Source organism: Callionymus lyra, chromosome 18 (assembly GCF_982586985.1).
Source record: "Callionymus lyra chromosome 18, fCalLyr1.hap1.1, whole genome shotgun sequence".
NCBI classification, from domain to species: domain Eukaryota; kingdom Metazoa; phylum Chordata; class Actinopteri; order Syngnathiformes; family Callionymidae; genus Callionymus; species Callionymus lyra.
In genome coordinates, this window is record NC_141835.1 from 21847061 (window position 1) to 21872521 (window position 25461).

General features: G+C 36.5%; 1 protein-coding gene across 2 annotated transcripts in view; it reads right to left on the reverse strand.

Annotated features, from left to right (window-relative positions):
• Positions 1-23819, reverse strand: part of LOC148060950 (unconventional myosin-VI-like) — a 33228-nt gene extending 9409 nt beyond the window's left edge. The window contains exons 1-26 of one of the 2 annotated variants that reach the window (XM_087779483.1): positions 23733-23819; positions 20061-20207; positions 16901-16970; positions 16545-16618; positions 16091-16220; positions 15679-15784; positions 15517-15572; positions 15345-15442; positions 15106-15270; positions 14209-14289; positions 12976-13156; positions 12483-12627; positions 11218-11375; positions 9690-9781; positions 9202-9274; positions 8130-8257; positions 7570-7665; positions 7015-7185; positions 6405-6443; positions 6231-6324; positions 5383-5513; positions 5075-5152; positions 4877-5006; positions 1873-1963; positions 1521-1671; positions 51-259 (exon numbers count right to left, since the gene is read on the reverse strand). In XM_087779483.1, coding sequence (XP_087635609.1) covers positions 51-259; positions 1521-1671; positions 1873-1963; positions 4877-5006; positions 5075-5152; positions 5383-5513; positions 6231-6324; positions 6405-6443; positions 7015-7185; positions 7570-7665; positions 8130-8257; positions 9202-9274; positions 9690-9781; positions 11218-11375; positions 12483-12627; positions 12976-13156; positions 14209-14289; positions 15106-15270; positions 15345-15442; positions 15517-15572; positions 15679-15784; positions 16091-16220; positions 16545-16618; positions 16901-16970; positions 20061-20177 — 2864 coding nt within the window. In that variant the 5' untranslated portion in view covers positions 20178-20207; positions 23733-23819. The remainder of the gene's footprint in view (positions 1-50; positions 260-1520; positions 1672-1872; positions 1964-4876; positions 5007-5074; positions 5153-5382; positions 5514-6230; positions 6325-6404; positions 6444-7014; positions 7186-7569; positions 7666-8129; positions 8258-9201; positions 9275-9689; positions 9782-11217; positions 11376-12482; positions 12628-12975; positions 13157-14208; positions 14290-15105; positions 15271-15344; positions 15443-15516; positions 15573-15678; positions 15785-16090; positions 16221-16544; positions 16619-16900; positions 16971-20060; positions 20208-23732) is intronic. The other variant, XM_087779484.1, reaches the window with a different exon arrangement.
• Between the last annotated feature and the right edge of the window lie 1642 nt (positions 23820-25461).

Here is a 25461-nt window from a genome sequence, read left to right on the forward strand (position 1 = left end):
TTTCATCATTGTTGATGAGACATAAAACAAGAGCAGCGAAGCCTTCTTACAGTCGCCTGTCCTCTTCCTCTTGTTTACGGCGTTGTTCTTCCTTCTCTCTCGTTTTTCTCTCCTTCTCCATCTCCTCCTCAATGTGCTTCAGCCTTTCACCCTCTTCCTCCTCCTGTTTCTTTTTCTGCATGGAGGAGAGCAGCTGCTCCGAGCGTTTGACCAAAACTTGGTACTCGGTGTCGATCTGCTTCCAGGTCATCAGAGTGCTCTGAGGGTCAGAAAACACAAGTTTACATCAGCAGTTTAGATGAAGTCACATACTGAAAATATAGCGCACAAGTTATTCATAGAATAAATGTCGTCATTCATGCTGTTGTAGATTTCTTGAAAAATTGTGCCAAGTCATTAAAAATCTTTCTTGTAACTCATGATCCTACTTGGAAGTACGCCATTTGGCCATTAACTCAACTCTCATCTTTTTTCCTGCATGTCTTCCTCAAGTTAGTGGGACATAAAAGTTACTTTCACACTCAACACTTTTTGTCACATTTTGTCCATGGCACACTCGGTCCACATAACACTGTGACTGACACAGTCGCGACAGAGACACAAAGCTAAATTCCCATCATAGCTGTCAGACAATCAGCGTGGAGCGAAGAGGTCATCTTATTGTGAAGACTCATTAGAGGCGCCTCTAGCAGTGACTGGGGGAGAGATGACGTGCTCTTGTCCCCGATGTACAGATGTCTGAATGACAGCCATTGGTAACTCATGCATTATTCACTGCATGACACCGTGCCAGGAGCAATTTTCTAGCACTCAGAACACCATGAGTGTCGACGGTGGGACTGCTAACAGGATAATAGTGGAACATAAGAGAGAAGAAGGCTCTGATTGGGGGAAAGAGTAGGTCAGGAGGTACTTTTGTAAATTAGGATTCCTCAAGGAAGGAAGGCATCATCACACCTGTTGATTGTTCACAGAAGAGTCCTGATTGAAATGAACACTTCAGGTATACAGAAACGATTTTTAGACTTGTTCTTAACTGAGTTCTAATTAAGTTCATGCTGCATTAACCATCAGAAAAAAAGAGGTACTGAATCTGTTGAAGAATCACTAGCTACTGGAATTGACACATTTATTGTTGGCTGCATCATAGAGTCATATTGTTTGACAAAGTCTAAGTCTAAATTTGAAAGTATAATTCGAATCGAGGGAAATAGAAATATACTGAAATACGATTTAAGAATGTTACTGACTGAGGAGCTGAGATTGTGGCTCATTGCAATTTACAAATACACATTTTCACAAACAAACTCCCAGCCCCTTTTTAATGCAATCGCATCTAATCTTTAATTTTCTATTTTTGTCTTACTCAAGACAATCTTCAATGTTCCCATGTTTTTTTGTTTTTTTTAGCTTTACATACACACACACACCGTCACCTTAAAATGCATTTCTTCACAGCAACAAAAAGCTAAAAACATTTTTCTATCTGAAGCCAGTCTGAGACTTCAAGGCTGACTCACCTTTATTTTCGCCAAAAGAGAGTCTATGGCTGTGGCCAGCTCTTTGACCTGTTTGGCCATTTCCTGTTTGCCCTCTTTCAGCCCATTCACCACCTCGTTGAATCGTTCTATATTTTTCTTCAGATTCTTGATTTTCACCATCCCATCGATGCTGCAAGATGTAGACGAAAACAACTTCACATAATGTCATTTCTGTTTTGTAGAGAAAAAGTTTGTCACACAAGACTCCCTTCAAGTGCAGCTGCAGGACAAAAACTATTCAGAATGACCTTGTCAACTGAGCTATAAAAATAAAAAGCGTGGGAAGACAAAAACACCAAAAATGGGAAGAATTGATCAAAAGGAGACTCACCGGGGCTTATGCTTCTTCTTACACAACCACATTCTGACGCTCTTCTGGATCTTAATGCACGCCTGTGCTCGGTAGCTCATCTTGTTACGAACTGTGAATATTCAAGCAGTCATCCCCGCTCCATGTTATCAAGTGTTGAAGTATAATTTGTCTTCATTTTAAGATTTCAATCTAGCAGTCCTTCTCTGTGCATGTGTAAACATAATATACTGCACAAGTCATCTTGATCCAAGTTAGATCTGGTAGTCTGGTTACCTCTATTGTACTCATTTCCCCGCCCACTGAAAATGCTTTGTCCGTCTGGTAGTGATGGTCTGATGAAGCTTCATGAAGTAGTATCATTATTTTCAGAGCCCACTAGATGGCAGTCTCTGCAGTATTTTCCTGTGTTTTTAAGAACTGTTCTAATATAATATCACATCATTTTAAAACTGAAGGTACCACCTACTGATCTCTAAACGACATGACACTGGTTCATGAAGCTTCATCAGACCATTACTACTGGAGATGAAATCTTGTTAACCATAACCCCACCCACTCTGCTGTGATTGGTCAAGCATCAATTTTTCTTACCACGTGTCATCAATCCTGGAATGTTATGTTTTACCTTAATGGTGGTTTTAATTTGTTTGGTAACTTCCTCTTTTCTCTTTTTCTCTCACCTGGGGCTTGACGGACTGCACATGACTAGAACTGATCATGCAATCAAGTGCTGTATTTCTACCACCCGGCTCCAGACCAGTTTGCCGGACCAAAAGTTTCTAATGTTGGCAAATGGCAGTGATTCCTCCTCTTGTTTTTTTTCACTTCTATTTAGTTTTTGCCTTTTCTACTATTGCCTTAGTATTGCCTTAGTATATTCCTATCCTATCACTGCAGAAAACTGACCAGAAACTGTTTCCTTCAACTGAAAAAAAATCTCTAAACTTAGGAAAATGTTGTCGGAACATGATCTGGAGCTTGTAATCCATGCGTTTGTTTCTTCTCGTCTGGACTATTGTAACAGTTTGTTTTCATGTCTTAACAAGAAGGAGTTGTCTCGCCTGCAGTTGATTCAGAACTCTGCAGCGAGAATTCTAACCCGCTCAAGTAGAAGAACACACATTTCTCCGATCCTTAAAACTCTTCACTGGCTTCCAGTTTCTTTCAGGATCAACTTTAAAATTCTGGTTCTTACTTTCAGAGCTATTCATTGTCAGGCTCCTCCTTACATCACTGATCTGATCCAGCCTTACACCCCAGCTCGGGCTCTGAGGTCTGTGGATCAGAATCTACTTATGATTCCACGCACACGACTCAGGACCAGAGGAGAGAAATCTTTTCAGGCTGTTGCTCCTAAGCTTTGGAACAATCTTCCTCTCTCTTTGCGCTTGATGGAGTCTACTGACTCCTTTAAGAAACATCTTAAGACGTTTCTATTTGTTCAGGCTTTTCCTTGATTTTCTGGAACTCCTGTGTTGTTCTCAGTATTATCTTGATCTTTAAAGTGTATATACTTTTTTGAGTATTGTTTTGTTTGTTTAAGCGCTTTGTGACCCTGGTCTGGAAAAGCGCTATATAAATAAATATTACTTACTTACTTACTTACTATTTATTCCCTGTGTTTGTGGACAATTTCGATTTGGACATTTCTTGTGAGATTTTGGACTCTACTTGTGTTATGAGATATGGACTCTTTGTGTTTGAACTTTGTTTAATTAAATTGTACTTTTGTATCACTACTTCATGAGACAGGTGACATGAAATTCTCCGCCTCGAAGGGACTCGTTGTATAAACAAAGCAGATGTGATTACAGCTGGCTGGAGAAGGAGTGAATACCATTATCATGTCATAATGGACTCTGCTCTCGTAACCTCTAGTTCGTCAACATTTTAGACAGGGGAGAACTTAATAAAGTAATAACTTCAAAACATCATAATGATGAGAGACTTACTGCCTCTTGGAGAGGAAGACTTTTGAAACATGTGATTAAGTCAAGAAGACTTTCCCTATATGAAATTCTTCTTAAATCATAAGAGAAATATTTAAAAATTAAATTTCAGTTTATACAATCCGATCAAAATTGGTAAGCAGATAATAAATGTTGATATAAATTGAGTAAAAGCTATTTTTAATTCTTGCTGGACACATTCGGTGTTATGTATTTACAGTATATGTAGTCACACAATCATGACCAACTACATAATGTCATTGACATGTGAATGTAAAGCTGGTTCAACAATAAATACATAAAATGAATTTGATTTAACTTTTTGTCCTAATAATGTAGACTTTAAATTATAAATGATTTCAATCAGATAGAGGACAAAATAAGATAATCCCGAATGTCCATAACAGAAAATGTATCACCAACATTACATTTCTTACAATTGCAATCGCAATTGCAATTGCAATTACAATCGCAGTTTGAAGGTCAAGCTAGTAAAACATTTAGCAGCCTTTTAGCCCCTGGTAAACTAATATATGTCAGAAAACATCAGCCAGATCTTTTGTTGTGACTTTGAACTTTTGATGCAGCCTTGGCTTAAAGAATGGGTCAGAGACACAATAAAGGTTCATGCTGATATGAATAATGGTTGCAATAATATCCAAACATTGTTTAATATGATCATGAAGCATGACTTTCTTTTGGCACATGTTGAGGCTCAGTAGCAGTTTTCTCCTGCATCAGTGACGCGGGAATATTGTTTAATGGTGCAAAGCAATGGCTGCACCTGAAATTCAAAGAACTGCCTCTGTTTCATCTCCTCCCCTAATAAAATGGAGAGTGACAGCAGTAATATAATCTGATTGAAACTGGCCGGTGGGGTTGTACAGTAACCCAAGTGGAAATGATAAATCATGTTTATAGTGCTGTATTGTAGGTGGATCACTAATCAGCAGAATCAGAAATAATATACTTCACTTACTGTGTTCAACACACATTCATCATCTTATGCCGACATTCAATGTGCTGCAGGTGTTCAACAATGTGATTTATATGAGATGTATTATTCTACCCACGTTTAATGACAGACAGGCTGCACCACTGGACTTTCTTCCAGCGACTGCACACGAGCCACTGATTCACTTTCTTCAGCAGTTCTGCGAGGTGGTCAGGATCAGATTTCATGATCTGGTCAAACTCTGCAAACTGAAACACGCACAGGAAGAATGAAAACCATTTCATGTGTTCAATTGAAGCAGCTCTAGTTTCCATACCTTTCCAGGACGGAAAAACACTTTGGTCAGTCCAAACTTGAAGTCAGCATCGTTCAAGCCCAGAGCTTTGAACAGAGCCTGGAGGAAAAAAAACATCATGTAACATTTACAATATATATGTGGGCAGAAATGAGCTTAGATTCGTAATCACTTCCGTGTATGTCAGAGTGGCCATAGACTGCTTGTGTTTGGTAAGTTGTGCAACTAATTAGATTTATCTTAAACTGATTATGTTGTATTAAACCTAGTGGTACAGTTGGCACCGATGAAGATTGAGCACATTCTTTGAAACTAATGAAACTATGCACCTTGCAGAAGAGCCTTGGATTCAGACGTGTGAGCTTCTCTGGCATGTACTGTTTGTACATGTCATAGAGCTCATGGAAGGGGGCGCGTGAAGGGAATCCGCCCTGCATCAGGTCCAACACTGACACCATTCCTTTATGACAGAAAGAAAATATTATCATCAACATATTCAGAAAACTTACCCATTACACAGCATGCATGGAAATAAAGGTTTAATCTATTAAGTAAGCAAATAAACATGTCTCAGACATGATTATATATCAAACACGGTTTATGGTTAGTTAAAAAAATGAAGTCAAAATAAGAAATTAACTTGAACCTGAAATGAATACACATTTGGACAAAGATTTTATATTCAGCCTGATATGTTTTTAACAATAAATGTTTTTCATTGGTATATAATTCAGATCTGCAACAAAATAATAAAAACTAGAATGTAATCATGGAATTTAAAACTGGTAAACAACAGATCGTATCCTCATGTGCAACAACTACAGCATACATTGCTCAATTATAGAAATGTAAATGTTGCTTGGGCAGAATCACATAATTTATCTTCACATTTAACAGATAAAAGTGCTTTTGTGATGTTAACATGTTTAAGCATAAGCATGCTTTTCTCATAATTGTGCATTTTGAGCATTGTGCACACATACTCATTTCCAGGATTGACTGAAGAACCGATACTCTTTTGATCCATAATACATAACCATAATGTAAGCATTTTATTCTCATGAATAATATATATAATAATTACTGTTGAATAATACAAAAAACAACATTTATTATTGTTACAATTGTAGATTTTGGTTTTGTTGATTCATGAAACAGTTTTGCAGTGTAAGGTCACCTGAGCACTGCAGCTGGGAGAGAATAAGGGCTCCTTCAAACTGGTGACTGACCATTTTGAGATTTGGCTTCACACATCGGATGAAGCTTGAGCCCTGAAGAGAAAAATATTCATGTTCATACTGCGGTTACTTAAAAGGCATTTGTTTGCCTGTGAAGCAAAACCAATACTCACTGTACTGCGTAGCTTTTCTAGCAGCAGGTTTAGCTGAGTCTGAAAAAAACACAAATATATTATCCAAAGAGAATGACAGCAGCTTGCAAGTTATACAAAATGTTTAATAATGAATGAGCTACAGAGATCCCTGAGAACAAACAATTGCTGTAAACACAAAGACATTTGAGAGGTTGAAAGCTTGTTTACAAACAGGAGGTTTAGAGAGCCTTTAGTTTTAAAAGCATAAAGATAAACAGAGCATGAGTGAAGACATGAGACTGAATACTATCTCTTTGCTTTAACGAGAGAGCGGGTGGATGGATGAATGGACGGATGTATGGATGAGTATATAGGTGGATGCAAGCATGGATGGGTGATCTTATGGATTGATCCGTGGTTGGATTAATGCATGGATGCATGGGCGGATGGATTTGTAGATGATGGGTGCACGGATGGATGGATGGTTGTTGGATGGGTGGATGGATGTATTGAGTGGGTGGATTTATCCATAGTAGGGAAAGATTGCAATCACTATAAACTTCCCTTACAGCAAATTATCAAATAGAACTTTACACTTTCTGATATTCTATGAGACTTTGTCGCAAAACCTTCGAACAATGTTACTCACCTTGAATTTGTTGCCAACGCTGATGAAGCCAAGTTTGCCCGCCTTCTGTTTGGAGTCCTTGGCTGTGTTGGAATTTTCGAACAGTGCTCGAACAAACTTGTCCTTTGACTCGCTCACCAAGCTTTCCAAGGACATGTGTAACGCGTCATTATTTTTCTCCACAAATCGAGTCTATTCAGAAACAGACAAGTAAACACCCACATTTGATGACCAGAGGCTATAGCTTTTTAATGAGGCTGTAAGGCTTTACTTAACGTCAATGTAAATACGTTTAAGGTGATCAATGGGATGGAAATAATACTGTTTATAACTGAGCTATAAAAAGCATAGCATCTCCTCGAGAAAACCCTGTTCAACAGCTTGATGGTTTTTGAGTCGGCATTATGACCAATGTTCTTCTGGACTTGTAAATAATAGATATATAGATATAGCAAAACTATGAAATGCATAGAGTTAACTTTAATTATTTACCACTATTGTTTTTGTTTTATTATTTGTGTATTTCTCTTAATCTCAGTATATATTAACATAACAACATAAAAGAGTAAAATTTACTGTTTCATAACAGACTGCTCCAGCAAAGTGCCTGACGATAAAACCTTCATCGTCACGAAGATTACGATGTACAGCCAGCTTGGACTTCCGCGGAACCTGAGAGGGAACAATACAATGACATTAATATTTATAAAATATTTTTGTTGTTTAATCTTATAACATGTTTGTGTTTACTCATTAAATAACACCTGTGTCATTTGAAAAATAATTGTATAAGGCAGGTGTACAATCTGTCTATAAAACTTATATTTGCATTTTCTGTAAAGTAGACTTATCAGAGAAACAAATCTAAGTGGAGCTGAGTACAGCTAAAGCTGGTTTCCTCTAATCTAAAGCTTGAAATGGCGTCAAAGATTCATTTGTAAAAAGATTTCATGCTTGCGCAGAGACTGGCAGAATGATGAACAGGAGCAACAAAGAGTGGAAGAGTACGTCACTCACAGGCCGAAACACAATGACAACAGCAACGTGATGCTTTCACAACAAAATGGACAATGGAAGGAAAATCACAGAAGAGAAAAGATTCAACGTAGCAGAGGAGAGATATTCAGGGGTCACACCGTCAGTCTGAAGTGCTCTTTGTGTTTGCTGTGAACAGCCAGAGCAAAGTGTTGATCACTGGGTTGAGGAAGGCGGTTCTCTTCGTCCAAAATATCCAAGATTCCCACCAGCTTAGATTCCACCAAATCTGGACAAAACACTTCAGTCAACTCACAGAACCTCCTGGTCTTTGCTATTGATACTGTTTTCATTCCCCACACACATTTAAATACTTTAAATAACCCACTGCTTATTAGTTATCGAAAATATACACCCCAACACTCTATTGGCCCAAAAGCTTAACCATTTATTCAGCAAGCAGTCTGTGTTGCAAAACAGGATCTTAAGACCTTAGAAAATAATATTTGCATGAAAATGCACCTGTGCATAAAACTTTAGACTGATGAGCGAATTAATGTCTAAACCAATCGGTCATTTGCAAGTCATAAACCACACTCCCGGTTGTCAGTTAAGCCCACACCTGAATAACCACAGCCTTTGAAATACAAATGGAAACTGCTTCATCTTGATGCGCTGACCACTTCATTACATTAATTTGATGATTCATTGGTCGACACGGTAAAGGAAAAGCTTGAATGTTTATCTCTCAAAAACCCCTCCGAGTTTCATAATAGCTTCTCTTTTTATTATATTCCTGCTCCTTGGATAATGAGAAGTCAGTGTTTTTGTCTCAGAGAAAGAAGTATAAAAAGCAGGTCTGATGACTCCCCCTGAGAATGAATGAATGAATATAGCCAAGCTCATCCTGAGTACGGTTTGAGCTAGTGGGCACTGATGACTGACACTTTGCTACTGCTATATCTAGGCATCTGAAAATTAAATCAACACAGATTAATAAATTATTCTCATACATGATTTATTTTGTATATAATATACAAGAATATTTCTTATTCTTACTCTCAGGACAGGTGGTCCACTCAAAGCTATGTGCAAATTGTTATGTATTGTTGTTTTAAGCTTAACAAGGTAATGCATAATTAACAGTGAAACTGTTGATATCAAATCAGAATGTTTTTTCATCTGTGACATGTACTATATGAATACATTTTGCTCAAAAACAGGTGAACTCACCAATGCAATCCTGGTTATCAACATAGCGCACTTCACTCACTCCAAGCCCTTCTCTCTGGTACAGCTCTTGTTCCTACACAAACATGACCAAAGAATCATTTGACAAATTAATTGATAGGAAATGAGAATTTCAAAGTGGCATCCTTGCGAGTGTAATAAACACAAGAGCACTTGAATTTATGACACAAGACACAGATAATCAAAACGGGCTTCAATAAGAACGAGCTATAATTGGAGACCTTGGAGGAGAATAACATTAAGAAATCACAGTAGAGAAGAAGCCTCATCATGTCCCCGGAGAAATTAGCATTCTAATGAAAGGGTAGAAGAAAACCACATTGGTAAGAATCCTACTCAAAAAGAAAATGAATGCTATGGTTAGCAAACACATTCATTGGTCAGCTAAATAGATCATATAGTTGGTTGTAATGTGGCAGATTTTCCAGGAAATCAAGAAAAGAGACATCGAAGACCCACAGTCCACCCACCTCCTTCAAAATGCGTTCATTGAAGAACTGCTGCAGTTTCTCGTTGCAGTAGTTGATGCAGAACTGCTCGAAGCTGTTGTGTTCAAAATACTCTGAGAAGACAATGAAAAAAAGTTTTTTCTTTGACTACATCTTGTTTGTATATGGTAGCATCAGGTAACAGAACATCAGAGAATTAGTCACATTAATGCCGGATAAGAGAGATAAAAATTGACATGACAAGATGTATTTGTATATTTCTTTTAGATTAAAAATATTTATTAGAAAATCCAACCTCAACTTACATCTAATAATCAACTTCCAACAACCATCAACATCAGACGGCACAGTATGGGATAGAGATGAGCGTCATTTAAATAAACATTGACCTTTTTAATCAGACGTTCCTATAAAAGAATGCACAATAAAACTGCAGCTTGATAACATAATCACCTAGAACCACCTATCTCAGGATAAAAACTAAAATCTTCCACAGGAAGAGAGTTCAGGTTCCATTCTGAATCTGCTAATAATCAGTGTTTACTTAAACTAGAAAATCAGAAATCCCATAACTCTGCCAAGGAACTCGTTTGTGACTTGATAAACTACAGAATACAATTGGATAAACAAAACACTGTTTCCCCAGGAATAAGTAGAAAAATAAGAAAACTATGTGAATGCTGAACATGGGGGAAACATGTCTCTTTTGTCACAGTTTTGGCACAATGGACCATGATGGTTTTTGAATGAATCTCTCTTAGTTTTACACACACAACCTTATGTAGAGCTAAACCACAGTAGGTCGGAAAATTTCAAGTATTTTTTGCTAGTGATGAGTCGACTAGATGGCATCTACTGCACTATTTTGCTTTGTTCTAAAAATAATGGTTCTAATGAAACATCACATCATTTATGGCATCACCAACTGACCTCGAGACAGCATTTCTTCATGAAGCTTCATCAGCCCATTTCAAATATTCGCTTCAAATGACATAAAAGTTTTTGAATGCAGCACAATGTGCCAAATGTTTACGAACAACACCAATAAAATAACTAAATAACTGAAACGTATGAGTGAGTCAGGAAGGTTTGGTTTTCACATTAGTTGCCCTTTAACCACTGGCATCTTTATAAGTCAATATATTAACATGAACATTAATGTACTTTGATTTAGAACCAACCATCCAACAAACCACATAAAATGACTTGGCGAGCCAATTTTGGCCCCGACCTTGATTTCTGATGTATGCATTCGATTATTGCACTGTTAATGTTATTTTATTTATTTTTCTTTGCAATATCTGAAGCCACACTCATGAATGAGGATTTATCGAAAACCAGACAGCAGGCTTTCATGAAAACATTGAATCCACTCACTCTAGAGGCGCCGTGATGGCTCACTTCAAATGGCGGTGACATGAGTAGGTATGTGAATCTCAAGTGTTTATGTGCACCACAGAAGTCGAGTGTATTTTCAAAAGATAGAAACAAACACAATATCCACTTCATATGGACAACATCGTGATTAAGATGCTTAAAGCATAATTACCAAACCCAGCGATGTCTAGCACTCCGATGAAGTTGGATGATGAGTCAAAGGGGAAGCAATGGTTCACTCGTCTCACCACATGGTCAAAGAGGCGGCTGTACACAGCCTTGGCCAAGGCATCACGTGCGTTGTTTGCCTGCTCCACCTTAAGAGGTACTCTGGTGGAAAAAGTAAGATTGAAACTATCCTTTTAACTCTTTAGTCATCACACATTTACCTTGAAACACTTAAAAGCTGCTTGAGTAGCTGATTTCTTGCTTAAGTGATCGTTTTCAATCCAAGATTAAATATTTAAACTAAAACCTGAACTTTGAACCAAACCACACTCTCTGTTGGCGTTTTTACACATTCTCGCTTCATTATTTAGCAGGGTTGACTGTAAGGACACAGTGCAGTTTCATGGTGACCCGGAGTTCAAGCAAGCTCTCCCAGCTGGGAAGAGGAGGAATTGAAAATGAAAGATTCGGAGAGTCTCCCTTTGCTGCGATTGATTTTCAAGCACATTATGTTCCATTTCATATTCCACTCACACACTCTTCTGGAATATATTGTCCGCTATTTTACTATTAGTTTTCTACAGAAGCAAATTTCATCAGTTTAACTTTACAGCAAAATCCCAGGAACTTGATTATTTGACTAAATCTATTGGTTGTTCAGTCACTGCTCATTCCTGCTGCCCTCCAACTCTCAAAGGTTTTATGGATCCGTCTGGGGATTAATAACAAAGCAGGTCCCCTGTCCCTTCAGCTGCTCCCCAGACATCGGGTCTTTACAGTATTGAAGTCACGGTTGCCCGCTTCCTCAGATACTGCCTGCATTATTAATACAACGAAAAGACTTCCAGGCCAGGCCAGCATCTGGCCTTGTTGAAATATTTATCGATCTGACCTGACCATCATCATTCTCTACTCTACATTTCCACCAAAGTACACAAGAGTTGTTCCACCTTGAAGTGAAAACGATTCACATCTGTGATTATATCTATAAGCGTTATCTGAGTCATAGTTTGGTTGAGCATCCAAAAATAGTGTGCACGTTCTAAAAGCAATGTTTATACTTCCAGTACAGTAACAATGAGCAGTGCTATTCTAACTAATTATTGTAAATGTTTGACCTCTCCTAGGCAGCTTAAATGAAAGTCCAGGTTTTATTTCAATTCCTATAAAAAAAAACTCTTACTAGTTTTTAATCAACATCTTTATCGAATCAATTTGAATCTTGAAGCCATCCCAAACCACAGTAGCAAAGTAATAGTCTGTTCTTACTTAATGACCGTTCCTTTGGCGCCCCCTGCTGTGGTGAGCATCACCCTTGTTGTGAGGCTGACCCTTAAGTCGTCCTGTTCCAGACCCAGGAGGTCAGCACAATACTCCAGAGTTTGCCCAGATTGATTTTTTAAGGCACATCCACCTGTTTCATGAAAAGAAAAAAGATTCAAGACTCAGCAAACTGTCATCCTGCTGTGTTTCCAATACATTGTAGTTATTTGGTACAATGCATTTGATCCTTAAATAATGAATTATCTTTCCCGAAAATAATATTTTAATGAATTGGTTAATTTAAATATTTATCACGACACTATTGCAAAATAACAAAGTCACTATTTACACTGAAGATAACAAAATAATTTAATGAGAAGACGAGGCATGAGATGCTTATAGTGCTTGCAGAGAAGGCTGGACAAGAGATTATCTATTAGACATTTCAAAATATATACAATAAGTTACACTCATACATATTTATTAAAACAATTCAGACCTGAACTGCTCCCTGTTTCCTCAAAGTCAATGTTCCCAAGATGCAGAACTCCAGCCACAACTCTGAACAGGTCCAGTTTCTCGGTGTCGTCCAGACCGATCTTCTTCATGGCCACACACATTCTGTTGAAATCCCCTTGGTCATCAAGCAGAGGGTCCTTCAAAGCTCCAAACTTTAGATGCTGCCACCACAAAATTCAGTGAGAGAGACATGGAGACTCATGAGTAAAGATGATCTCTGATGATGTCATACTTACCACAATCTACATGTAGGATTAGAAATCCCAAATAAAAGAACGATTAAGTTGAAAGTTGTAATTTCAAAGCAGAACTCATACAATGAAATGTCACCACCAGGAGAACACAGCAAGCATGCACCCCATGAACTCTGAAGTCTTTTATGCTACAGTGGCTTCCAGATCTCATAAATAATGACAGAAGGAGAACTCATACATGCAATATGAAATGTCAGTGAACAACCCACCAGGATATTTATTAGAAGTAGGATTAGCTGATCAATCACACAGTGATAATTAAACTGTCTAATTACAACAAGATGTCATGGTTTGGAGAGCTAATTCAAATACTTTATCACCAAATAAGGCTTATAAACTGTGACAGAAATTAATAGAACTGAATAAGAAAAACCAGCACCAGTCCCAATAAAGAACACAGAGAATAGAACCACCCATGTTTACATTTTTACTTAAGGAAACACAAGCATCAATAAGCGTGAAACCTCACCTTATTGTCCTGTATCAGAAACAGAGACACACATGAATGTAGTTAGTGTTAACATCAGAGCGATTTTTATGAATGTAATCAACTAAATAAGAGTAAATATTTGTCAATAACTGTCTGAAACAGTTGCTGTCTAATTTGGAATAGTTAGGAATTGGAAACAAATTTATAACTTAATTTGTTACAATAAAGAAATCAATTATATATCTAGAGAGAGAGAGAAAGCTAAAGCGTGCATCCATCATTCTGAAATAGGTCACATGAATACTGTATTCTTTCTGTAATAGAAAAAAATCAAGCTTCATATTAAATCCCTAGGAAAGCAATTCTCCTAATCGTTTCACAAAATGACTCATGACCCCCCCTATGGAATTTCTAACAAGACGCTGTGTCTTAACGATGTAGTTGTTGAATCTATGGTTATTCTAAAAAAAAAAAACGGCTTTCATGAATTAAAATAAAAACATGATCATAAAATTGATGAATTCATTACCTCTGAACTCTTGCGATTCTGCATGATTTGTTTTTCGGACTCTTTTCCAGCAAAGTATCTGGTGCAACCTCGATTCAAGTACTGCAGATAAAAATGAAAGTGAATACACGTCTCTGAAAACTGTCAAACCATCATGAAAAAATCAACACAGGTGTAGAGGAAAGGAAAAAACATAAAAGAGGCTGTGTTCCACAGACACTGCCTCCTTCATGATAAAATCATTGGCTCTGTTAATGTAAACAAGGGATTTTATTTCAAAACGAATGAATGAGAAAAAATGAATTATCTCTTCAGTCACACATAAATAACTCGTATAACGGTGACTCCATTTTGATGTCATATTTTACTGTGCTATAGCGCCATCTAGTGGAAAATAAATTGTAATCCTATTAGGTTTGTTTTTCAATAAACTGTTTCAAATGACAAATCTGAAACACAAAGTATATGAAGCACATATTCAAGGGGTTTTTGTACACCAGATTTCTGTACCAAAACAAATAAATAAACATTAATAAAAATAATTTTGGGAAACCTATACTTAAGACCTTTGTGTTTATGCAGGCGTTTTCTTTATTGTCTTAGGTCTGCTATTTTAGTCACTGTGTTGCCTTTTAAAGATTTTAAATTTGAAAGTATTTTTAATTGTGTATTGATTCATTGTTTAAGCGCTTTTTGACCCTAGTTGGCGAAAGGTGCTTTATAAATAAAGCTTATTTACTTACTTGCTTATAAGAATATAGTTTTAATATTTTATGCAAAGATCGTTGCAGCAACAAATGTAACTTTGATTTTTTTTTTTTATTACAAAATGTAATATTAACACTTTATTTATATTGATAAATAAAGTATTTTATGTTCCGGTTTCACTTCTGATTTTAAAACTAGTTGACAACTAACCCTGAAGTTTTCTGGAGAGTCCAAGTGTAGTTTTTTCTTGATGTCCTCAGATGCTCCAGCGCAAAGCCTATAGAAGATGTGGTAGTTTCTTTCATCATTGCTCTGCATGCAAATCCTGGATTTTTCCAAGAGGTAATGTGAGACGAATCCACCCACAACTGAATTCTGTAAGGACAGTATGATATGGTTCATCTCAAGTTAAGCTTACAGAGGGTGCATATAGGTACAAATATACAAACCTTTTCATTGAAGTGGATTTCCACAAACTTCCCAAAGCGGCTACTGTTATTATTCCGGACTGTCTTTGCATTGCCAAATGCCTCGAGTAGTGGATTTGCTGAAAATATTAAATTAATGAGCGAGAAGTCTATAATGAAACAGTTTCAAAGCTCAGAATGAGTTGAGACGCACCTTCGACAATCCTTTCATCAATATCTTGGCCACTTCCATATGTTGAGGTCAAGTATCTAGACCATGAAAGACAACTTTAATAACTATTTATTTTTTACAACAAGAATCTCATGAAAGTAAAGATATTGTAAATGTAGGGCGCGAGCATGAGAGTCGATGTACCTGAGAACAAATTTGGTGTTTTCAGTTTTTCCTGCACCAGATTCACCAGATACTATGATGGATTGACTCGTTTTCAGAACCTTCATATCTCTGTAAGCTTTGTCAGCTAGAAAAAAACATGTTACATGCATATTGTATATCAAATTTGAAACATCAGCAAAGCAGAAAACACTAAAATACTAATTTTAAACATTAAAGTGAATCGGTTTGCCATGGTGGCACACACTACCATAGCCTTATAATTACTATTTTCAGATATGATGGTATAGATTGTGCATCTTATATATGTATACAGTATGTTCCTGTGATAATAATTCAAGGCCCTGCTATACATGACCTACATGCCTTTCTTTTTTTAATTATTTCTTCTCCCTGGTAAGCTGAAAATAGAAAAATGTTAATAGAATGTCACCTATGGCATAGACATGAGGAGGCATTGTGCCTAAGGACTTTCCCTTGTATGCTTTAATGGCATCAGGTCCGTACAGTTTTGCTATGTCGTAGTAAGGGTTCACAGCAATCAAGATGTTCGCCACATACGTCTGAAAACACAGAAATACAAATAATTAAACACTGTGTAACAACGTCCACAGACTAATTAATTATTAAGCAGCATGAAGCATCAGCTTAACAAAAAAAGAGCCATGGAGACACACCTCAACTTGTTTACTGGCCTTTATTCTACATCTACCATCTGTCCTCATTTCCTAAGTGAGGATCAGGATAAGGTTTGACTTTGTGACCCCTCAGCTACCATACCTATCCCTCTTTGCCACCTGTTTCGTTTCCCCAAAGAAAAAAGATCATGTCTTTTGTTCTCAACTGAGAAATGATAGAGCACACAGCGATAAATACATAATACATACATAAATGTGGTCTTTTTTGTACCGCACTCTGACGTTGTTTAGGAGGGTTGCTTCATTAAGGTACATGAGGCTACCTGAAATGAAAAAAGCATAACAAACTGAAAACAAAGTTCATTAAACGGCATAATGGTGAAACTAGTAATGGTCTGATGAAGATTCATGAATCAATGTCATGTCGTTTAGAGGTCAGTAGGTGGCGCCATCAGTTTAAAAATGAAGTTATGTTTCATTAGAAGAATTGTTCAAAACAAAAGAAAATAGTGCAGAGACTGCCATCTAGTGGACTCTGAAAATAATGACACAGCTTCATGAAGCTTCATCAGACCATCACTAGGTGAAATCAAGACGGAGCTCACAGTTGTCATCAACATGCTTGTTGATGTCATCCTCTGCTGGGAAGACTTGGCTCAATGGTGCCAGGAAGGTCTGAAAATTATAAAAACAAAAATGCTCATTCAATAATCATATTATCAATACTTTTACAGCAGTACACCAAATGTGTTGGAAATAAAGTTGGCTGGGGTAAAAAAAAAAAAGTGGATGGACAGACAAGATCATGAATAATTTGGCAGCAGAGCAACAAGATCTGAAGACAGTGATTGTGTGCATGAGCAGTGTAGTGTGTGTGCTGAAGGCTTGGAGCTGCCCCTCTGAGAACTAATGAAGTCATCATTACAGCCATTAAGTGTACATTAAGTATATACTGTATATATATATATATATATATATATATATATATATATATATATATAGCAACAAAATGATAAGTTTCCAATCCATATCTATATGACACTATTACAATATTAATATGGAGACATTAGCCTTCTGGCTCAGCTCTTTTTAGTCCGATTGGTGCAAGGGACTCCACTGGACCCATAATGTGACCACAGATTATCATCACACAAGCATGTGAGAACAAATACATTCTGTTGAGAGCTTGCTGCTGCAATTTGGCAGCAAAAAACCTTTAACTAAAGTCCAACCAAAAAACTGTACAATGCTGTGGTTCGTGAAGCGAAATGAGGCACTAATGAGCTCCGAACTAGATAACAAAGATCCTCATTGATCCTTTCATTCACTTACTGAAAGGAGTTTGCAGTGAGGCTGTTGTAGTTTCCAGTTCTTGTCAGGGATCATTTATGTGTTGCAGTTTGAACATAGAAATTAAACAAAGCCTTTTTTGGTAAGTACAGCAGGTTGATACAAAGGGTGAAACAATTATGATTAAAGAAAATGTGCAAAATATATTTAATTCAGATTGCAATACAATGTTTTAATATAATCACTGCTTTAAGCTCGGTTGTCTTTGGTTGCTAATCTTTTGTAATGTAATAATACCACTTTTTTTTAGTTTAAAAGGGAACATGATTAAAGATTCATTCATAGTATTAAGAGTGAAGTTGAAAATCAAAAGGTTATTCTACCCTAGCAAAGAAATGTAAACATAATAGATAATTTTGTGTAGATGATGTGCAGAAATATATATATATATATATATATATATATATATATATATATATATATATATACATATATATTTTTCCCTTTTTTCCTTTAACTTTAAAACACTTAAATTGACATTTCATCAGATAATATACACTTTATGATGTAGTAATTGTGATGGTCTGATAAAGCTTCGTGAAGCAGTGTCATTATTTTCAGATTCCACTAGATGGCGGTATTAGCACTATTTTCCTGCTTTGTTTTTGCTTTTTGCTTTGAACTCGTTCTTATTGAACATTGCATAATTTTTAAACATGATGGCACTACTTAATTAAGCTTTAACAGCCCTAGAACTACTACTAGTCACTAGTAAGTAAGTAAGTAAGTAATATTTATTTATATAGCGCTTTTCGAGACCAGGGTCACTAGTAGTAAGCTTGTCTCTCGTCCAAAAAAAGTGTATCTCTTTCTTCTAAATATTTTTCCATATCTTGCACCAGTCAAGAGTCTAATGAAACTGTGCACCTACAAAACTGAAAATATCCTTTTATCATCACATCATTTCCACTTGAGAACAGCTAAATGCATTTTTCTGTAAATAGATTTACAACAAGATATGTTACTTTCTCCCTGTCTAGATGGTTTTCTCACTCCAAGATAACCTCAACTTTATTTATTATAGTATCAAAACTCAATCATACTATTAGAGGAAGTATGAGACTGATTGTCTTTTTTATCTTTAGAGGCTCAATCTTTCTTGTACCTGTGTCTGTCCTCTCACACCAAAACACCCCATCAAATGCATTTCTTACACCATCAGTTTACTCTTATTGCAAAGCTTGGTATAATTGTTGACATTTATTATCTCTGTTCTTTATCTTATAACAGTGATGTGGTAACAAATCAGCATATCAATATGAACATTAATCAACTTTGATTTTGAGACAACCATTTGTCAGGCAACATTAAATGACTTGGGAGGCCAGATTGGGCCCCTGGGCGGTTTGATATGTTATAGTCATTTGCAGGCATTCAATTTCAGTATAGACTTGAATAATTCCAATTCAAATCATGTTTAAATGTGCTAATGACAAATTAAATGCAATTCGTACGGTAGAGTTGCATCTTGTGACACTTGTCAGTTGAGCTGACATTCACCCAAACCACACCACAACCAACCACCTGTGCCTCCACCAGCATCATGTCCCTCATTTGTGTAGTTCTTATTTTACTATAGTGTGGATATATGCGGCCAACACTATAATACATTCACACACATTCTGGGTGATGACATAGTGGAATGTCAAACTGCTCTAATGTTGGTAATTTTGTCTTTGCACTACCTTTTCCAACTGCATGTGTTCAAAGATGGTTGAAGAAAACAGGTGATGCAGAGAAAGCAGGGGAGATTGTAAATAGAAGGATATCTTCTTCAAATGAGCTTTTTTGCAGAGTGAACCATTTTATACAATAACCTTACTTTAAAAAAAAATACTTTTTATAGACCATGGACATAATGTATATCTATCTATAAGATTTTTTTTTTCTTTTTACTTTTGAAGGTGAATGGACATATGCACTATTTTAAACAGGTGGTACAATACAGGAAATTTATTTTTTATCCTTTGAAACCGTTTTACTTCTACAACACAATAGGAAAAGTTACACTGCTTATGATTGGAGGATTGAAGCAAACAAATTGAAATCAACAGCTTCTTTTGTAAACATCTGAGTTGCTGGGGACATGGGACAGCTCAGGTGTAGCAGGTGGCCTCTATCTCCTAATGAACTGCTCTCCCTGAAGGCAACATTATCAGAGCACCGGCTGCTCCGCTGTTGATTTATTCATGCTTTTGTACACGTGGGCTCTCATGTGTCCTATATTTGACATATTGTTCTGTCCACACCTTTCTGACTTTCAATGTATCATGCCAAAGTCTTCACAATGTATTTTTATCTACAAATCACAAGTTGATATTGTTTTACCTTTTAGAATAATGATCAATTAATTTTATTATACTAATATTACTTTTATTGTAACCAGAATTGTAAGAGACAGCGTGCATGACCCACCTTGCCCCTTTGGTTTAGTGGCTCAATGGTGAGTGCATCGGCCCCTATGTCAACGATAGTTCCCAGCTGGAACCCGTCTGTGGGGTGGGGGGCCCATACTGGCTTCCCATCCTCCATGGCTTGCCTCTAGTTAGCAGCCTCCTACACCTGAAAGAGACAAACATCCATAAGAACACAACTCAGCAAGAAACATATTAGCCATTTAATAGTTCAAGGGTTTGAAAGTATAGGCAAGTCAGATTGTTGTCCATTTTGTTAGTAACCAACTTTAGCTTTTATGAATCACTTTATCAACTTGTACATAACTACAAGTCATCTGCTTCTTTAAATAATGTTGTATGGGCGTCAATCTGTCAAGCACAAATGTTTCCTTTAAATATCTATTAAAGGGTTAACTACTGAAGGACCCGAAGCCTTGGTGTTTTGATTGGTTCAGTCAATCGCAGCAGCATCGAATAAATGCCAAAGTTTGCAAATACATTTTTTGTTCTTTCAACTGGTTTGTATGAAAATATGACTTTCAACTCTGAAAGCAAGGGAAGCTTCTCGATTTTCTTAAGTGAACATTTGAATTGCAAATCTATACAAGTCTGTAAAGTAATGAGATGAGTAGTTGCTTTTGAAAGTCAAAATGTAGAAAAAGTTGTAACTCTGCACAGAGATGTAGGTTGGTGACATTTAACTAAAATAAAAGACACATAAATCAATATAAACACTTAAACCATATTGGTGAGCGATAACTTGGTATTAGGCCAACGTGTTCTGAAGCTCCGCCTAATCCCTGACACACTAATCATCCAGGTAACCACTTTCATTCTTGACACTGAATGTGTGATCATGACCTGAAAGCCTTGTCAGTGTGAACGATTAGTGCTTGCATCCATGTCTCCTGGCAGCTAATCCTACAACCACAACAAAAACTGCTGATGTTCTACTGCAGTATCTAATGAGATTCGGAGATTAAGGTCAGATGACACAAAGGATATGTGCTGGAAACTGCTGACACACGCTTTGACAAGTAACCAAATTTTACCAGAATGCAGCCCAGGCTTATGCAAAGTCATTGGAGCAACATATTGTGGCTCAAATTTTACATAAGAAAACAGGATGAACAAGACAAACAAGGAAACCTTAGTAATCTCCAAGCTGTCAAGTTATTCCAGGGTCTTTTTGAGGGTCATGCCAGGTGACATTAGCAATATGTCTTAGTGTTCGAAATACCCGTCGGCAATTTGCAGATCAATTTTCAAGATTGCAGAACGAAAATTAAACAACCTGAAATTTTGCACAATGAAAAAAGCCCCTAAAAGTTGGATCGGGTACAGTGGAAAAGCTGTGATCCACACATCCGACCCAAGCAGTTTAATAACTATATTTACGCTTATGTCACACACCGGCACCGGTGAAGCAAACAGAGCTAGCGGCTCTGCTGCAGAGAAGATGTGAGCGGATGTTTGTAGAAGGGAAAATGGCTTCACAAGATTTAACACCACTAACTTCATTAAGCATCCAGAGAAGCATCACAACAAAAATATGAAGAGATCTGAGAAAAAGGAGAGATGAAAGAAAATAAAGTAGTTTACTGTGCTGTTCTGTAGAGACGAGAGAAACTTGCAGGCGACTGCCTGAAAGTCAACAACAACAAACTTTCTTGTTAGTGTTAATGTTGACTGCCTCAAGCCAACAAATAGGAGTTTGTGTTGAATAAAGCCTAACACCACAGAGTTCGGTGTGTTTGTGTCTTCAGCGGACGCTCCATCATATATAATGATGAAAAAATACATTTAACTAGTTTAGTTTAGTCATAACACCGTTAAATGGTTTTCTAACTAACCTTTAAATCGTGTTGATCAAATGATGATCCAAGTTTGGGGACCGCAATAAAAAACGTATCATTATTCAATAAATACTGCACGACGCAGTATCTGTCAATACTAATGTGATTATTGGGTGTTTTCTGGTTTTAAAATTTTGTTTAAAACAGTGATCATGGACAAAAGTCATCCAAACCTCTGTGCTCCAAGGTCCTATGCATGCGCACCTTTTGTGAATCAGATTCAGACTAGTTTATTGGATTTGTTAACATAATTTGTTCTAATATATACGATGATACCGAGTGTGCTTCTTTAATTAATATTTATTCTCAAAAACTTGTTAGTTTTAAAGCAGGGAATACTTTTATTTGATTTGTTTACTCTAAGTGTTATTAAAAAAGGGTTATTATTATTTGGTTCTGGACTTTTTGTGAGCACTTAAAATCTTGACCCTTGCAGGGTTGTTTGCACTTTGTTACACTATGTCAGTTTTTGTTCCCGATATGCTTGTAAACGTCACACTATTTATTTTTGCAGATTATTTTCAAATGGCAGAACACATTTTAGACATCCTGCAATATTGTGGTACACTTAAAAAAAAGTATTTCTGTTGACAACAGTACCACTGTTGTCTTATATAACATAAAACACCAGGTAACTGCTTACATTACATTCATAGTTCCCATAGATGGTGTTAGATTTGATAACAAATCTGAAGTTAGTGCCTTAGAATTAGAATCTGTGATAATAAAAAGCCAAATCTATGAGGCGCTATTGACTTCATGACATGTAAATGTTTGTAGCCATCCTTAGGACATAGAATAGAAGAACTGACACCATCAGGATCAAACAATCAAAAGAGTAATTCATTTTCATCCATTCTTCAAGTGTCAACAGAATATAAATGTAACACATAAGATAATACTTTAAAACAAATCCATTTATAAGAAAAGCTATCTAACTAGATCTTTAGATCTTGATAAAACTGGAATTCAAAACAGAACCTATCCAAATATATATATATATATATAAATACATAAAAATAAAACGGACCTCAGCCTATACAGCACAAGCGATACAGATCATTACTTGATTTAGTAGATTCAAATCCTCTTACTATCTGACCTTAATCCAGTCAGGGAGGTGAGACGCTTCTTATTCTAAAAAGTCAATGACTCTTTGAAGTAATGGCTCCTTCCCATTTCCGTGAAAAGGTGCACAGTCAAGAGGTGACGTAAACAAAGCGTATGCATGGACACTGTGGTCAAGTTAAAGCAGGACATTAGACCTTGCTATTTCCTGGCAATAGTTTCCTGTGTTCCAACGATCAGACAGGATTTTCTTTCCATTCCGACATTCATGAAGTAACTTGGTTATAAAAAGTTACATTTTTAAAAGCAACATGTAGTATGTGATCGTTTTGCAAAAATGTGAATGAATCTTTAACTTTGGTACCATTTATTTTTAATAGTGTATTTCAGAACCGTTACATCCTGCAGCCATTTCACATTGTGTTGCACGGGATACATATACACGACTGACTGTGAGAAGGAAAGGAAATTAAAGAGTATTTGGTTTCGGGTGAAAAGGTTTTTAAAATATTAAAACCGACAAGATAGTACAGTTCATTACAGAACACAAATAATACTCTAAACCTCTTATGTTAGTTTACATCGTTACGTAGCTGGTGATATATATTTATTAATTATTTATCAATTGATACTGCGTTTTAACCGTCAAAAATAGCAATAGCAAGTAGACAGGAGTTAATTTATTAGCCCTGAAATAAGACTATAACTTTCTACATAAATCGTTGATAAACGGCAATGGTAAAAAAAAAAAAAGATAACACACTTACTATGTTTCTTTCAAAGGCAGGCAATTCGGGGAAGTTTTGAGATCCCACATACGAGTCAGTGACTCCAGCCGGCGAGCTGAGCTTCTTCCTGGCGGCGGGCAGACGCGCAGTGAAGCAGCAGGACGTCTGCTGGATTAGTCAAGTCTGAGACAGTGACGCCTCCCTTCTGACAGACGAGGTCTCCTCAACTTGAATTTGAGGATAGTCCAGAGAAGCACGCGTTTGACCGTCATTAAATTCAACAATACTTTCTTTCCATTTTTTGTTGTTGTTGATTGTTTCGTCCTAGTTTGATGAGACCTAAAGCGCATGCGCAAATACTGTCGGCTGCATTCGAATAGAAAAATACTTTGTTGACATTATTAAATACTGATAACACCGTTCCGTTGGTTTTTCAATAGTATCAATCATCCACGTGGTGTGCTTTTAACATGATTCCGAGTTACCCAACCTTATCCTAAGACAAGTTACAAACGTTTTATATAAAATATATTTTGCTCTCTCTTTGTAAGTAAGTGAAATAAAGTATCACTCATATATATATATACGTGTTGTAAAACTTATCGACCAATACACTTTTGTGCTGTATGTGTGTACAAAACAAAACATTCAGAAATATTTACAACCATTCACAGCCAGTCAAAATTGTCAATACTGCATACAGATGACAGAAATATGTTTTTTTTTTTAAAATGATGACAATATAACACTGCCTACTTCACTGGTGCAGAAAAGTAGAAAATGCTTTCTTGGGAGACATAAATATTTGAGAGGTATGTAAGCTAACCCTTTTGGGGGGATTTTTAAAGGAGACACAGTATCCACCATTGAAAACCACCACTGGGTTTGTAAATCTAATTAGGATATTGGATACTATGCTATTGGATCATATCTTATTACTGACACGTGATGACATCATGTAAACACCATTATGACTGTTCTTATCCTCTCCTTAAATAGTTAGCTTGTTAGTTGTTTCATTAGACACTAAATAATGCAGAGCACAAGTATCATTTACGCACAAGTTGACTTTTGAAACACTACATGCAGGTTTTTATCTGCTGTATCTAACAATGGTTAGTTAAATATGGGGTGTACAAAACTTATAAAACATGTCATAACTGTTTCATATGCAGCTTTTAGCTGATTGTAACAGTATATTAAAGCCCACACTGTCTATTCTGAAAATATAGTCTAGGTCAGAGCATGTTTTGCAGAGTGAGCCAATTTTATACAATATATTAAAATTTCAAGTCAATTCGTCTTGTGGTTTAGCAATGTAATTATCCTTTTAAAATCCCCCCCGAAAGGATTGGATGAAAAAACAAGTTTTTTAAAAAAATGGTTTAAATCAACTAAAATTTTGCTTCAGTGGAAGGTTTAACACTTCAATTGCAGACTCATTTTCGATTGACAAAAGTTATATAAATACTGTACATATATCTATAAATTAGGTTGGGGTTATGTTTTTATATAATTATTTTTATTTTCATCCCCAAATATGTTCTCCCTTAACTGCAGGAGCTGCATCACGGGCTAGAAGGAGCAACATGATTGATGATGACTTCATCTTTCTTGCTTCATTTCTACCGCAAGCCTCTTCTTGATGGCTTAGCAGCTGCCAATTTCTAGAGGAAAAGTGATAAAAAAAAAAGATAAAAATAGTAAAACAAAAATAAATAAAATATCACAATAAAGAAGTTAAAATTTAAATCTCCCACTAAGAAAT